Source organism: Podarcis cretensis (genome assembly GCF_951804945.1).
Source record: "Podarcis cretensis genome assembly, chromosome: 2".
In the NCBI taxonomy this organism is placed as follows: domain Eukaryota; kingdom Metazoa; phylum Chordata; class Lepidosauria; order Squamata; family Lacertidae; genus Podarcis; species Podarcis cretensis.
This window is the reverse complement of record NC_137171.1, coordinates 105,973,987-105,990,675: the sequence shown is the minus strand read 5'-3', so window position 1 is coordinate 105,990,675 and position 16,689 is coordinate 105,973,987. Positions and strand designations below refer to the sequence as shown.

The 16,689-nt window shown below is 46.6% G+C and overlaps 1 protein-coding gene and 1 long non-coding RNA gene across 2 annotated transcripts in view; one reads left to right on the top strand and one right to left on the bottom strand.

Annotated features, from left to right (window-relative positions):
* Positions 1 to 411: 411 nt before the first annotated feature.
* FAM107A (family with sequence similarity 107 member A) overlaps positions 412 to 16,689 on the bottom strand; it is a 34,270-nt gene continuing 17,992 nt past the window's right edge. Inside the window, exons 2-4 of the mRNA XM_079964164.1 lie at positions 12,448 to 12,622; positions 5,403 to 5,559; positions 412 to 2,915 (exon numbers count right to left, since the gene is read on the bottom strand). Coding sequence (XP_079820290.1) covers positions 2,808 to 2,915; positions 5,403 to 5,559; positions 12,448 to 12,622 — 440 coding nt within the window. The 3' untranslated portion in view covers positions 412 to 2,807. The remainder of the gene's footprint in view (positions 2,916 to 5,402; positions 5,560 to 12,447; positions 12,623 to 16,689) is intronic.
* On the top strand, positions 7,858 to 13,290 carry LOC307209217. Its single transcript, XR_013835434.1, has 3 exons — positions 7,858 to 8,942; positions 10,970 to 11,151; positions 12,712 to 13,290. It is a non-coding gene; the product is annotated as an uncharacterized lncRNA (long non-coding RNA).

Below are 16,689 nucleotides of genomic sequence, written 5' to 3'. Positions count from 1 at the left end.
TCGTTGGTTAGAGTTGGTTAGGAGCCCCTCTTTCCCTCACAGAGGCTACAGTTCTCAGATTTCCTCTTGAAGATGCATTGGTTGTTAAACCACTCCAGTAAATGCAGCTCTGTGAGGGGCACAGGGGCCCTGCTGCATAGAAACTAGCCAACTATATGAAGATAAAAGCTACATTTTTGCTCTGTCCACTTTCTTCTCTGATTGTGTCCACCGCCAGCAGAACATTGCCCTGAGAGGAATGTGGCTCCTGGTCTCCCTCTCTATGCTTTCTTTCTCCCTAGATGGGTCCTGGGTGGAGATCCCAGTGTGCAACTCTTAATTAAAAGGTGGTCACCTGGGGGGAAGACCACGAAGTTGAAGCACCCGCCTTGATTAAGCCTGAAGTTGTAGATTTAAAAGATCATCCGTTCCTTAGAAAAACGAAATCAGTTTATTTTGGCTGCCGGATGTTTTCATTCATAGAATATCTAGCAAAATATACAATTACTCATCAATTCAGGTTTTGTTCTGTTTTTTCTTTCTTGATAAAATGTTCTCTCCCCAAGAAAGCAATGGTGGCAGTTAAGTTGTTAATATGAACATGTGCAATAATATACATGCAGCAGGTGCACAGATATCACTATGTTTATATAGCACAGTATACTTAAGTAGGGTACAGAATGAGTTTCTTTGGGGTAAAAATAAGAATAATATGCGCTTTCGAGGAAAAGTAACAGACATTTTGGGAAGCACAATTTCCAGTACCTCTGTATAGGCTGAATTCTGACTCGTATAGTACAAGATCCCTAGGTGCTGTTAAAACACCGCCCAAGAAAGATCTCTGCATAGCCTTCAGACATGGTGCCCCGGCTTGTTCCAGAACATTTGGAATGGCGAGCCCCAGTGTTCACACACACAAATTCCTAATATCTACCAGTAGGTTGTATTATGAATTAATTGGTCCCAAGCCAAGCCAAGCCTTCCTGTGTGAAGGCACTTTGAGGCTCTCTCTGAACCAACTTCTCATTACTATTCTAAATTCTTCCGTGGGGGAAATATTTCTCAACTTTTGTTTCTTGCTTTAAGAAGAATTCCCCACCCAATTCACATTGTACCACTGAGGGGGAAAGGAACTACGATCTGACAGCTGGAAGGGACCTACTTTTTTTAAACAAAGAAATAAAGATAAGGGAATTACTTTTATGTGCAACAGAACTGCTCCTTCTTCATGCAGTGCAGTTAAACCATGAAGCTCCCTCACACGGGAGTCAGCAACAGCCACTAACTCAGAAGCTTTTAAAAGAGGGTCCAGCAGATTCATGGTGAAGGCTACAAGACACAGTAGCTATCTGTCTCCACGGTCTGAGGCAGTACGGCTCCTGAAAATCTGTGGCGGGGAAACCACAGGAGAGGAGAGCACTCTTGAACTCAGGTCCTGCCTAAGGGTCTCCCTCTGTGAAAACAGGGTGCTGGACTACTTAGGGCAGACATGGCCAAACTTGGCCTTCCAGCTGTTTGGGGACTACAACTCCCATCATCTCTAGCTAACAGGACCATTGGTCAGGGATGATGGGAATTGTAGTCCCCAAACAACTGGAGGGCCAAGTTTGGCTATGCCTGAGTTAGGCCATTGACCTGAGTCCACAAACAGGCCTCTGTGTGGCCCCATGAGGCCCCCTCTATGCAGCTGCCGTGATTCTTATTAGGCCACCACCGTCTCTCTGAGACCACCGTTTTCTTCCTCCATATTCTGAAAGCAACACATTTGTAGGCATGGTTTCTTATTCCTTCCACACAGCTCCTAAAGGCCCCTTCTGGAATATGATCCCTGCTCCCCATGTCAGAGCATGAGGGTTGAGAAGTTTTTGCATCTGACCGCATGATATACTGTAACCCGGGCCTGCTCTTTCTGTAGTAACATGTTAAGTTGCAGAAAGAAACGCGAGTGTTACTTTACGACTGAATCTAAGAAAGGACCAATACATCCTCATAGACACTAAGAGACACCACATGCTTCCACCACCATCTCAGCGGTGCAATACATAGGAGGCTTGCCTTATGGTGAGTCAGACCATTGGCTTGTCACTCAGTACTGTCTACACAGGCCAGCCATGGCTTTCTGAGGTTTCAAGTGGGGGTTTCGACCTAGGAGCCTTTCACGAACTTCAAGTGAAGTACAGAAACTCACACGCTTATTGACATGGTTGCATTTTCTGGGTGGGTGTTGCTTCGACACAGCAGAAAGTGACAAAAGCGTAGCTGAGTGAGCTCTAGCGGTTAGTTGGCGCTGATAGCCTCTTCCCTTTTTCGTTTCTTTCATTTTTGGCCCCGTTCTCTGGGTTTCCAACAAGCTACTCCAAAAATTAGCTTGACTGAGCCTGAAATTTATTACAACCATTAGTTTCTGCTGCTGAGCGTCTTGAAGCCCTGGCATTGATATGACGGCCTATTCTTCATAGACCATCGCCCACACATTGCATTTCCAAGGTTTAAGCCCAGAGCTAACAAGGGATGGGATAGGGCATCAACATTGCCTGTTTACTCGAGAGGAAGGCTCAGGCCATTATTATTACTCCCCACCCAAACGCTTCTACTAGCATAGCATCACAAACTTTCCCAGCCCCCCCCACACCGATGTTATTCCTTCCTAGATGTACAGCAAAAGCCCATGGTGTGGAGTTTCTACCGGAGCAAGCGTTAATAAACAGTAAGCAGCCCCAAAGACGTAACTGTGAATGTCCACCATATAAGAAGATGTCAGCATGTAGGTATTCAAGCGAGCAGAGAAGGTCCTCCTCTTCCATTCTGGTCTCAGTTGCTCCCATCCGCTAGGCGACCTTCTCCGCCCCAGTTAACGTTGATGTCCTCCTCAGGTTCTCTTTTACTTTAATAAACTCTGGCGCGTTTTCTTCTTGCTTCTCTTGCTCCCTCTCCAACTGATGGGAGAAGAAAGGAGGGATATATACATTAATAAAACTGTGTATGTGTTTGTATGTGGAGAGAGTAGGGGAGGGAGACCTCAGGCTGGGATGGCAGAAATGCAGCTCTCCATGTCTCTCCATGTCTCTATTTAAAGATATTTTAATCCCACTCTTCATCCGAGAAACATTTGCAGATCAGCATACCTTAAAAAGCAGAGACATCACCTTGCCGACAAAGGTCCTTATAGTTAAAGCTATGGTTTTCCCAGTAGTGAGGTATGGAAGTGAGAGCTGGACCATAAAGAAGGCTGTTCGCCAAAGAATTGATGCTTTTGAACTATGGCGCTGGAGGAGACTCTTGAGAGTCCCATGGACTGCAAGAAGATCAAACCTCTCCATTCTTAAGGAAATCAGCCCTGAGTGCTCACTGGAAGGACAGATCCTGATGGTGGGAAAGATTGAGGGAACAAGGAGAAGGGGTCGACAGAGGACGAGATGGCTGGATAGTGTTCTCAAAGCGACCAACATGAGTTTGACCAAACTGTGGGGGGCAGTGGAAGACAGGAGTGCCTGGTGTGCTCTGGTCCAGGGGGTCACTGTACAAGCAGGCTACATTCCAGTCGGAGGTTTCTACAAACAGGAGGTTCATTGGTGGGGAGTGGGGGATGGTTTTGCAGGGGTGGCCCTCCTTGCCACCCTATGCCAAAATAATCCCCTTCTCTGGTTTGAGAAAGGCAGGATGTAGAATGAGAAGGAAGGCTAATTAGCAGCACGAACCTCCTTGGAATGTTGCCACACTTTTAGCGGGGGAAATATAGGAAGTCTCCTTAAACGGACTCAGACCCATTGGTCCACCTTGCTTAGTACCGTATACGCTCACTGGCAGCCCCACTCCAGCCTTGGGGTCAGACTAGGGTCTCTCTCTGCCCTACCTGGAGATGCCAGGGACTGACCATTCTGCAAGTATAGCAGATGCTGTACCACTAAGGTACGGGGAGACTGCATTTTGATCTCCTCCCATTCAAAGTCCTGCTCTTGCACCATCTACACTCCCCCCCCCCCTTTTCTAATGAAAGGCAGCTGCGAAAAGCTTTAAGTGGAGGGGAAAAAAGGGATGTTCGGATCATGTATTTTGCCTGTCTAGCAAATAGCTTTAATCGCAAAAAAGCCAGAATAATTAAGAAATTGCTGAAATCAGGTTGAGTTGAGACAATAGTAATTAATAATCGTAATAATCAGGAGGCTTTAAAATAAAATAAAAGGAGTTAAGAACTCTTAATTAAATGCTTGAGGAGGAGAGTATTTCATTTAAATTGTATTAGGGTATTTTTTTTTTAAAAAACCCAAAAAATAAAAGCGCTTAATTACAGATTTCCAGCTAAGCTCACGCTATGCGTCTTCCAAGCCATGGAACATCCACTAAGCGATGTCTGCAATTACCAGCTAGCGTGAGAGAAGGGAGCAGCCTGTCTTAATGAAAACAAGAAGGATGAACATGGCAACATGTTGATAATTGTGCCTTCAAGAGATGTGTGTGGTGCTCTGCCGAAAATTTAATTAAGATTTCTATCCGGTAAGAGTGCAACGCGCAATGTTTTGGTTGCCTTCCTTGTTTCGCCAGGCTGGTTTAAACATTTTGAAATCCTGAACTGGTGTTTACAAGCTTAGAGCTCTCAGTGACTTCAAGGGGATTGAAGAGCTTGTAAGTGGTGTTGAAATCTGGGGATTAAACCAGGATAGAAAAACAGCTGCTCTGCTGCTGGGGCAGGAGGCTTAGGCAGCCTGGTGGCTGCAATCCCATTACGGACGGCAGAACCTGGATCAAAAGGGTTTATCCAGATCATCAGGTGAAAGCTTGAGGCATATTCCTGTGAGTTTTGAGCAAAGGTAAATTGCACGAATGGGACGCAGGTGGCGCTGTGGGTTAAAGCCTCAGCACCTAGGACTTGCCGATCGAAAGGTCGGCGGTTCGAATCCCTGCGGCGGGGTGCGCTCCCGCTGCTCGGTCCCAGCGCCTGCCAACCTAGCAGTTCGAAAGCACCTCCGGGTGCAAGTAGATAAATAGGGACCGCTTACCAGCGGGAAGGTAAACGGCGTTTCCTTGTGCGGCTCTGGCTCTGGCTCTGGCCAGGGCAGCGATGTCACGCTGGCCACGTGACCCGGAAGTGTCTCCAGACAGCGCTGGCCCCTGGCCTCTTAAGTGAGATGGGCGCACAACCCCAGAGTCTGTCAAGACTGGCCCGTACGGGCAGGGGTACCTTTACCTTTACCTTAAATTGCACGAAGTCAAGGACTGGGGAGTAGTCCCTTTGCCAATGGGATGAAGCTCGACAGCAGCGCTGCGCATAAAAACTCACAGATCCTTCCCCTAACCTAACCAATGCAGAGTTGTTTGTGAAAAGACTGAAGAGCACCATGTGATTGTTAAGAATAAGTACAGGGTGGATTTCTCTGCACTTCTGATGTGGTTTATTGCAACAAGATTTCAGAACTGTGTCCTACCTGGTCCAGCTTCTGTTGCCTCTTCAGGAGCTCTTGCTCAAAGGGAGATTTCAACTTCTTCGCCTCTTCCTCTTCTTTCCTCTGCCTGATCAGCTGGTTCCGCCGCCGATGCTCCAGAACTCGCTGCAGTTCTGGTTTGCTCTCGACTCCCAAGCCTCTGTGAACCGAGGAGGGAAAAGGGGCAGGTTAATTAAGGCTGAGCTGCCAAGTGCACATGGTTGTGTCCTGCGGGGAAACAAACAGGGCAACCCTGCTCAACAGCAATCCCCAGAATTCAATGGTGCTTACTACAAGAAAAGTGGGCAAAGCATTGCATCCTTGTGTTGCGATCCTACACATGTCTACTGCTAAGAAGGACATCCCAGTGACTTCAATGGGACTTACCCCCAGGTAGGCGTGTAAAGGACTGCCTTTTGAAAAACTACTTAGGTATAGTGATTATGGACAAAGGTGCCCCAGCTATGGAATCATTTCCATAAAGAGAGTCGCCTGATGCCCACATTGCTGGCCTTCAGGTGCCGAACTAACATTTTTATTTACCCAGAAATTTAAGAAAACATTTCTTCCCTTTGCTGATTATGCAGCTGTCTCCAACCTGCTACTTTAGTTCAGTTCTGTGTTTTATTATACAGTGGTACCTTGGGTTAAGTACTTAATTAGTTCCGGAGGTCCGTTCTTAACCTGAAACTGTTCTTAACCTGAAGCACCACTTTAGCTAATGGGGCCTCCTGCTGCCGCCGCGCCGCCAAAGCATGATTACTGTTCTCATCCTGAAGCAAAGTTCTTAACCTGAGGTACTATTTCTGGGTTAGCAGAGTCTGTAACCTGAAGCGTATGTAACCTGAGGTACCACTGTATTGTTTTCTTTTGTGCAGCATGCGGTCTGAAATTGAAGATGATGAGAGGCGACTTATCTATCTGTGTCTTAGAATTTCAACAGGTGTTGCTTAAAGGTGCTACAAAAACCTGTCCTCTTTACCATTTGGCAGCCTAAAAAAGGGTGGGTGTGTGTGTGTGGAATGGTAGCGGATTAGTGGTATGGTCAGCCATGTGCTGTGCCTTCCTCTCAGCCAAGGATATGACAGGAGGTGTCTGGTGGCATCTTCCTGGTAACCAATTCAGGCTGACTGGGCACAGGAACTATTCCATTGGCCAGAAAGAAAGTGATGGGAATTTGTGGTTGCTGGCAGGGCAGGGGGTTAAGACTGAAGGTACCATTTCCACACCAAGTGGAATAAGCAGGAGCCCCCACCCCCCAAGACAGAGGAGGGCTGGCTTGCCACTTTTTAGAGTAAGCAAGGCAATGCACACGGCCATCTAAAGGGCATTCCCCAACCCCATAAGACTGCTAAGTTCAGAGTCTAAAAATGACCCAACGGCAGCATGGATGGGAAGGGGAAGGGGACTCTGTGCTGGCCACCAGCCAAGGGCTTTTTCCACCTGCCTTGCCCCACACTTCAGCCCTCAGAGATTTCAGAAGGAAGTTGCTATTATGACCATAATGTGAATGTGTTTTTTGATGAACTGAGTAGAAGACTATGAGTCATGGGGAGGTGGGGAGAGAGGGAGAGAGAGAGAGAAAGAGCGAGCGTGAATTCAGCAGTGCTTAGTTCGTTTTTTGCTTGCTTGTTTATTAATATTGGTGTTAATATTGGTGTTAATACAGTGGTACCTCAGGTTACAGACACTTCAGGTTACAGACTCTGCTAACCCAGAAATAGTACCTCAGGTTAAGAACTTTGCTTCAGGTTGAGAACAGAAAAAGCATGGCGGCGGCGTGGCAGCAGCAGGAGACCCATTAGCTAAAGTGGTACCTCAGGTTAAGAACAGTTTCAGGTTAAGAACAGACCTCCAGAACGAATTAAGTTCTTAACCCGAGATACCACTGTACTGTTTTGTGGATTGTAAGCACTTTGTGAACTTTATAATATGGTTTTTCTCGTGGTTGGGCTGTTATCTATATTTTCAAAGTTGTTTTGTTAATGTTTTATAGGAGGTGGTCACTTTATTGATGACTTGGCAATTTGTATATCATCTGTGTTGCAATTGTGATGTACTGCTATGTTATTATTTATCGTATGTAAGCCGCTTTGTGACTCATGAGAGTGAAAAGCGGCATAGAAATATAAGAAATGAATGAATGGGAAAAGGGAAGTTACAGACTCCTGGCGGTCCCACTTCATGACAATGAAAAATATTTGAGAATATTTGATCAGTGAGGCAACTTTATGTATGACAAATCACGCATCAGCGCAAAAGCTTTATCCAGAATTATTTCCTGCCTTGCTACTCTCTGTGATCAACTGGGTGTACCCTTAAAATCGTATGGAAAAAGTGTAAAAAGAAAATGTTTTAATTAAGCATAACATTTCAAAGTTTGACCAACTTAAAAAAATAATAATAAATCTCAGCCACCAGCAGGGGGAGTAATTCAACCAATAATAATTAATATCAGCCACCAGCAGGGGGAGTAATTCAACCAATAATCTTACACTAGAATACAGTACCTCTGGCAGTTTTTGCTGCAAATAGTTCCTGCACAAATTGATCTGCTCTGAAGTTCAGTACTGTAAGCAGTGGCCGTTGCCCATCATACTGACTTGAGCAAAGTTGGGTCAGGATTCAATGGCTGTTAATGTGGCATAAGAGTGCTATAACTGCGTGGTGCGAATGTGTGGCCTTAGTCAGTGTGGTGTGTTTGAATGGGTTTTTTGCTCTAATGCTACTGTATACATTCTGTGATGTTTTGGTCACCCTGCTCAGATGACGTCCCTTGCAGCTTATCAGGATCTTGACTGTTTTTAACAACAACAATAAACATCAAATGAACTGGCAGAGAGCTTGGAGAACATGGTCAATCATGTCTGGACTGGAGGGACCAATGGTCTCGCTGTATAAGGCAACATCTTCACCCTACAGTCATGCCTCCTCCCCACTCCACAACTAACCCTGGGGATTGTGGTTTGTTCCCTAGGAAGATGAGTTGACTGTTAAACCACTGCAACTCTGTGAGGCAAACAGGCAAACTCCCAGCACCCTTAACAAACGACAGATGCCAGGATTCTTCGGAGGAAGCCCTGACTGGATAAAGAGGTATGATACGGTTTTTAAAGTATAGTGTAGATGGGAGTTTTAGAGAGGCCCCCTTCTATGTCCAAGCTTGTGAAATAAATATATACAGTGGTACCTTGGTTTTCAAACACCTTGGTTCTCAAACACCAAAAACCCAGAAGTGTTCCGGTTTTCAAACATTTTTTGGAAGCCGAACGTCAGATGTGGCTGTTGTTTCCGGGCCACCTGGACCAATCAGAAGGTGTGGCTTGATTTTTGAACATTTCGGACATCAAACAGACTTCCAGAATGGATTAAGTTTGGTGCTTTTGTTTTTGCTATTTATTTTGCGTTTTTGTTTTTGAGGCTTTTCCAGTTAATTTGTTTTTGTGACTGTGTGGAACCCAGTTCAGCTACCGTTTGATTGATTGTGTGACTGCGGAAATGGATAAAAGCCCCCCATCCAAACAATGACTACCATCAGTACAGGTAAGGGGGGGAAATTGTAATTTTGATCATCTACAATACTGTCTTTTTTATTTTATAGTACAGTACATTGATTATTGCTTTCATTTTATGGATCAATGGTCTCGTTAGATAGTAAAATTCATGTTAAACTGCTGTTTTAGGGGTTGTTTTTAAAAGTTTGGAACAGAGTAATCATTTTGCATTCCTTTCTATGGGAAAGCGCACCTTGGTTTCGGAACACTTTGGTTTTGGAACGGACTTCCGGAATGGATTAAGTTTGAGAACCAAGGTATCACTGTACAGCTAAAAGCAAGTGCTGAGGACCCACAGAAGAGGAGAGCAAAAATCTGTTCCTAAGTAGAGGGCACTCAATAACTTGCCTTGGATTTTCAACCTGGAGATAGGGATCAGATCCTGGGGCAGGGGGACCAGAACCTGCAGATTCCTTCAGATCTGGTATGTTGCCTGCTGAGGCAACTGCAGATCTCCAAGATCTCTACTGTGTTTAGATGGGCACTAAACATGCTTCAGGCCTGAGACCGTTTTGAAGATGTTGCAACAATTAAACTGGTATTAAAACCAATACGCTTCCAGCACAGGTAGGTATCAAGATTGTGAAGATGATGAATTCTGTGCCAGATCTTAATCTTATCAGATGGAAGCAGGCAGGATACACACAGCATGGAATAAAAGGAGCTCCTAGCTCCACAGGTAAGCATGCTGGTTGTTAGCTGCTGCCATTATTATCTGGATTTGGGGGCTGTCTTAATTGTATCTACAGAGGAACATAGGAAGCTGCCTTAAACTGAGCCAGGCCATTGGTCCATCATCTACAGGGCTGTCTTAAGCATATGCGGTGCCGGGGTGCAAAGATCCACCTGGCACCCCCCCCCCCAGGTTCCCCAGTCCCAGGCGCGGAGGAGGGAGGAGCTGGCCAGCCGCCTCAGCATCTCACTGGCTCAGTCGCCCCCGAACTCATGGTGCAGAGTTTGAGCCCACTGCGGTGCCCCAACCGACAGGCGGGCTCTTCCCTGGGCTCCACTTTTGGGCTCTGGACTCTCAGCTTGGTGCCCCTGAGACATAGCTGTCAACTGTCCCTTATTTGGCGGGAAAGTCCCTTATCCCAGCGCCTTGTCCCGCTGCTGTCCCTTATTGATGATGTCCCTTAAATTTCCCGGGTTTCAAAGGAAGCAGCTCCTCTCCCTCCCTCCCTGCCGGCCAGGGAGGAGGGAGGCTCCAACTGTGTTGCTTGGCTGTGTTGCTCACCCAATAAGGAGTCTAAGAATGCCTGGGGGGTGGAGCTTGCATGCCTTGTGCCGATCAAATCGGCAGCGTTGCCTGGGGACTCGCCTTTGCTCAGCGCTTCCCAGCGGAGAGGTGACGGTGGTTTTCCTTGCTGCATCCCCTTTGCCAGGTTGCTGCGCTGTGGGAACCACCGCTTGAGGCTTCGTTTGGCTGCTGGCTGGGCTTTCTGCCTTTGGCTTGGAGGGGCTCAGAAGTTGAACATACCTGTGCTTGGAAAATCCCTTATTTTGGCTGCTGATCCCTTAGTTTTGAGGCTGCTGGTCCCTTATTTTCATATCTGTAAGTTGACAGCTATGCCCTGAGAGCCCGGCGCCCAGGTGCCCCACACCCCTAGTGCCTATGGGTAAGACGGCCCTGATCATCTACCTCAATACTGCCTACATTGACTGGCAGAAGCTCTCCAGAGTTTTAGGCAGGAATGTCAGGGCCTGAACCAGGAATCTTCTGCATTCAAAGCAGACCCACTACCTCTGAGCTACAGCTCTTTTCTAGCCACCCACCAGAAATGATTGTTCTTGTTCTAAGCCAGCTAGGGAGGGTGTTGTTGTTTTTTTGCCCTGAAAGGTGGAATACAAATTTATAAATGAACGAATGCACGAATAAATACATATGCTAATGATCCAATCTGAACAGCTCACTCCATAGCCTAACTGCCCCCTGCCTGCCCTTTTCAAACAAGATTCATGCTTCAGAAAACAAACAATGCTGGATATTTACCAGCTCTTCTGCTTCCTTTTATCTAGGAGGACCTTTACAAGCAACCCTGTCTTCCTTTCATCTGTAAATATATGTACCTCTTCGGAGAGTTTGGGGAAATCTCGGGCAGGAGCTGACGTTCTTCTGGCTCTATTGACGCTGCAAGAACCCAAGGCGAGATTATGAAACGTGACCTGAATCGTGTGCAGGCTTCTCCTCTGGTGTAGGAGTGCGTGTCCACTCAGGCTTTGTGATTTTAAATAATGATTTATTTATTTTTTTAAAAGAGAAACAAAAGAGCTACGGACATTGTAGTACGATGGATCAGCAGGTGAATGTTAAAAGGGGGGGGGGGGAACGAAAGAGTAAAGATGGATAAATTTTAAAAGGAAAGGCCTGCCTGTGCTAATCGGAATAGTTATGGAGACATTCACATTGATTCCAGGGCTAGAATTCCAGAATCTGGCATGGATTATCAGAAGCCTGGCTGGTCCATCGATTTCCCCATCGTGCTCCATGACTAGCAGGGGCAGACCAGGGTCTGTGGAGGAGCCACTTGCTACCTGATCCTTTAAAGCAGGGGCGCCAGGGAATTTCTTCATATAAACATTATAAAGCACATGCCCTACTGCTCAGCTATGGTGTACTACCCTAATTGCTCCTGATATACCTGAAGGAGTGTCTCCACCCCCATCGTTCTGCCTGGACACTGAGGTCCAGCGCCAAGGGCCTTCTGGCAGTTCCCTCACTGCAAGAAGCAAAGCTAAAGGGAAGCAGGCAGAGGGCCTTCTCGGTAGTGGCACCTGCCCTGTAGAACACCCTCCCAACAGATGTCAAAGAGATAAACAACTACCTGACATTTAGAAGACATCTGAAGGCAGCCCTGTTCAGGGAAGTTTTTAATGTGTGACATTTTAATGTATTTTTAATCTTTGTTGGAAGCCGCCCACTGTGGGTGGGCGGGGTACAAATAAATAATAATAATAATAATAATAACTGTTCAAAATGACTATATAGTTTTGTTCTAGCACGGATGTGGGTGCGTGGAGGCTTCTGTGCTTAAAATGTCAGCTTTCTTTTTCATTTAACAGAGCAACTTCCTAGTACTTGTGGCTTGTGGAAAAAAGCTACAAAAGGTGCCATTTCCCAATGAGGCTCATGCTAATTAGAGGGAAGGGTCTATTTGCTTCACACCAATCCCTGCCCTTTATTATTACTCCTGGCCTCTATTCTGCAATTATTATTTTTTTACCAAAAAAATATGGCTCTAAGAAAGACTCTTAAAATCTATCCTCCCTCCCCCCGCCCCCCAGCTCACAGGCCAAAGGCCTGACAGGAAAAAAAATCCATGGTCTGGGATGTGGAAGGACATGGCATATTGCAGTTTTCACAAGTGGAACTAACTATGCAGGTCATCGGTACAACTGTGCATAGACACGGGACCTGCTTCTTCTTCCTAGTTCATAATTCTACTCACTTTGAGGTTAGGGTGCAGTAAACAGCTGTGCTGGATCTTTTTCCTCACCTCTTGTGATTCATAAGCAGCTCCCTGTGAAGTTCTTGATGGCTTTTCGAGGCTCTTACAGGGTTGAGCAGTTTTTTAGGTTTGATAAGGTCAGGGTTTCCGTCAATGTAATCTGGATGAGTCATGATATTCCCAATATCTGGCCTCTCTCTCTGTATTTCAGTATACATAGATGCTAGGAGAGAGGGGGAAAGAGGGGGAGGAGAGAAAGAAAGAAAGAAAGAAAGAAGGCCTCTGGGTTATTATTATTTCTTCTTCTTCCAGATAGATACTGTATATATGAATCATCTCAAGTCTGTGCCCTTCCGGATTACAAAGACTACCTGAGCAATGTCATTCCATGACAATATGTACATTGGTATCTCGGGTTACAGACACTTCAGGTTACAGATTCTTCAGGTTACAGACTCTGATAACCCAGAAATAGTACCTCGGGTTAAGAACTTTGCTTCAGGATGAGAACAGAAATCGTGTGGCAGCAGCGGGAGGCCCCATTAGGTAAAGTGGTGCTTCAGGTTAAGAACAGTTTCAGGTTCAGAACGGACCTCCGGAACGAATTAAGTTCTTAACCCGAGGTACCACTGTAAGCAGTTTGTACTGGACCTCTTACATGGCGTTTGAACTGAGCTCTCTAAGCTTTTGGAGGACTAACTCATGTTTTGACTCTGAGTGTGGAGAGTTCCACACAGATCCCCTCACCTCTTGAAAGAATGTGCCGGAACTCACTACAAACGCCTCCCTTGTTCTCTTATAATGGCAATGGCATCCACCTGAGAGGTGCCAGAACTGAGTTCTGGCTGGAAAAAAAGCTCGCTCTCTCCCTCTCTCTCTGTGTGTGATTTATAATTGTGTGTATCCTGGCATTGCAGGGACGCAGGTGGCGCTGTGGGTTAAACCACAGAGCCTAGGACTTGCTGATCAGAAGGTCGGTGGTTCGAATCCCCACGACGGGGTGAGCTCCTGTTGCTCTGTCCCTGCTCCTGCCAACCTAGCAGTTCTAAAGCACACCAGTGCAAGTAGATAAATAGGTACCACTCCGGTGGGAAGGTAAACGGCGTTTCTGTGCGCTGCTCTGGTTCGCCAGAAGTGGCTTAGTCATGCTGACCACATGACCCAGAAGCTGTACGCCGGCTCCCTCGGCCAATAAAGTGAGATGAGCGCCGCAACCCCAGAGTCGACCATGACCGGACATAATGGTCAGGGGTCCCTTTACCTTTAACCTGGCATTGCACACATGAGTCACACTGCTCACCAACCACAGAGCTCCACAACAGCCCCCCCCCCATACAAGGGGATGGGAATCCTGATTGGTCCAGGATTCCCCCTTGCATGGAAGAGATTTATCCGTGGCTACCAGCCATGATGGCTATGTACCACTGTCAGAGGTAACGTGCTTTCGAAGGCCAGTGGCTGGGAATTGCAGGCAGACAGAGGGCTGTTGAGCTCATGCCGTGCTCCCTGACTTCCCACAGGCACAAGAGAACAGGATGCTGGACACTGGCCTGATCCAAAAGGGGTCTTCTTATGTTCTTAGGTCCTCCTGTTCTCAGCTTGTGTGCACTGGGCCCCAGATCCCTAGAGGCGGTCGGCAATGTGGGTGCTGCAGGAGTGGGTCTGGCAGGCTCAGTGCCACTCCCTTCCTCAATGCATGAATGGTGGTCCTTTGGGTGACCCTCTAGCAAGGTAGGCAGCGACATGGTACCCTGCAAATGCCGGGGCTACAACTCCTAGGGCTGCCATCTTTCAAAAAGTAAAAAACCAGGACACCCTGAAAGTTGTTGAGCTCTTCATTAGTGAGAACCCAGAATTGCTGAGGTTAAAACACCCTGAAATTGTTGAGCTTTCCGGAAATTCCCCCTGGATGTCACTTCCGCCTTTGAAATCCCAGTAATGTCTGGAAAAATCCGGATGAATTACGACCTGATTAAACCCATATACGTAAAAAACAGAACTCACAGTGTTGAAGCGGCTTCCTGCTGCGTCGCATGCTAACTGGGCTAGTGTCCCACCAGGGTGGGGCAGGGGGGTCAAGGGAAGGGGAGAAAAACAGATCACAACTGATTACATCAGCATAATTGGGGCGAAAAGTTCAATGCTGCAATTAAACGCTGCAGGGTAGCGGATCCAGCCGCTCCGTGCACCAAATTGTTTTGCAGCAAAGTCGCAAACCCCATTCAGCTATCAGGGAAAGAGAGGCTGGCTACTTTTGTCTAGCTTGGCCACCATTGTTGAGACAAAGACCTGCGGCTCACCCTGGCCTCTTACGAAACAAGAAACACCTGCTGTACTCAGGAAAGTGCAGCTCCCTATCTAAGAATGATCCTTGTTGGAACAGCTCCTTCCTTTGTAAAAGTGTGTGTGGTTTTTAAATAATAAAATAATAATAAATTTTATTTGTATCCCGCTCTCCCCAGCCAAAGCCAGGCTCAGAGCGGCTAACATCATATAAATAAGACAATATGCATAATACAATATACAATATGCAAATAAAATAACATTCAACATTCATTAAAATAATATAGAATAATATTAAATATCAGCATTTCAAAATGAAACAGAAATCCACTCAACAATTACAATAAGTAATTTCTAAACTCCAATCAATAAAACAACAGCAAACCACAGTGCACAACATAATACAGTACAAAATAAGAAGCAGAGACTGGAGGGTGGGGCAAGGCAGGTGGAAAGAGGCCTTGCCTGATGGAGTCTCTCCCCTCACAGTTCTTCCTCCAGGAACAGCTTCCTTATGAGGAGACCCAGGGCCGGAGGGTGGGGCAAGGCAGATGGAAGGAGGCCTTGCCTGATGGAGTCTCTCCCCTCACCGCTTCTTCCACTGCTTTGGAAGCAAGAATCTTGGGGTGCTTCCAGAATCCAGACTGTCACTATTTTCAGGTGGGGCTCAGTCACATGCCAGCAAATTTGGGTTGACTGGGAGGTTTTTGCACAGCAAACTAATTTCCCCAAAAGGCTGGGTTACGTTTCATTTTTGCGATAAGCAAAGCGATGGGGAAATGAACTTGCTTTGGTGCAGCGTGTCTAACATCTCCACCAGTAAGTCAGAATGGATGCTCAATGAATAGCCAACTTCATCTGAACTCCATGCCAAAACAGTTCAGGATGAATGTTCAATGAACAGGTCACCTGGAAGCTTCCTTGCAGGTTATATGGCAATACTACAAGCCAGGTAGTGGAGGAAGAGCTGTAGGGCCAGGGCACAGGAGATCCTTGAACAAGCCCGGTCCTGAAAGACCTACATTGGCTCCCAGTATGTTTCTGAGCACAATTCAAAATGTTGGTGCTGACCTTTAAAGCCCTAAACCAGGCTTCCTCAAACTCAGCCCTTCAGATGTTTTGAGACTACAATTCCCATCATCCCTGACCACTGGTCCTGCTACCTAGGGATCATGGGAGTTGTAGGCCAAAAAAACCATCTGGAGGGCCGAGTTTGAGGAAGCCTGCCCTAAACGGCCTCAGCCCAGTATACCCGAAGGAGCGTCTCCATCGCCATCGTTCTGCCCAGACACTGAGATCCAGTGCCAAGGCCCTTCTGGCGGTTCCCTCACTGTGAGAAGTGAAGTTACAGGGAACCAGGCAGAGGGCCTTCTTAGTGGTGGTGCCCACCCTGTGGAACACCCTCCCATCAGATGTCAATGAAATAAACAACTACCTCACTTTTAGAAGACACCTGAAGGCAGCCCTGTATAGGGAAGTTTTTAAAGTTTGATGTTTTATCGTGTTTTTAATATTCTGTTGGGAGCCTCCCAGAGAGACTGGGGAAACCCAGCCAGATGGGTGAGGTATAAATATTAAATTATTATTATTATTAACGAGACCTTGCTTTCTGCATTACGTTGGTATCTCCAGCCTGAGTTTCTCATCTGTAAGATGGCCATAAGATTGACCTACCCCACAAGTTTTGATAATGGCTGCAAAATGACTACCAAGTTGCCAGCAATGGTCCTGGATGGTTAAGAGTGTGGTGCTGATAATGTCAAGGTCGCTGGTTCAATTCCCCATAAAGGAAAGCTGCATATTCCTGCATTGCGAGGTTTGGACTAGATGATCGAGTCCCTTCCAACTATGATTCTACGGGAAGGATGTTTCCATCATGGGTACAGTGAGATCAAGCGGCTCAGTCCCACTTTCTTGCCTCGGAGGATTTTGTTGGGAGCTGCTACAAAACCAGGGAAGAACCTAGAGCCTGTTCGTTGCCAGATCGATACAGTGGTACCTCAGGTT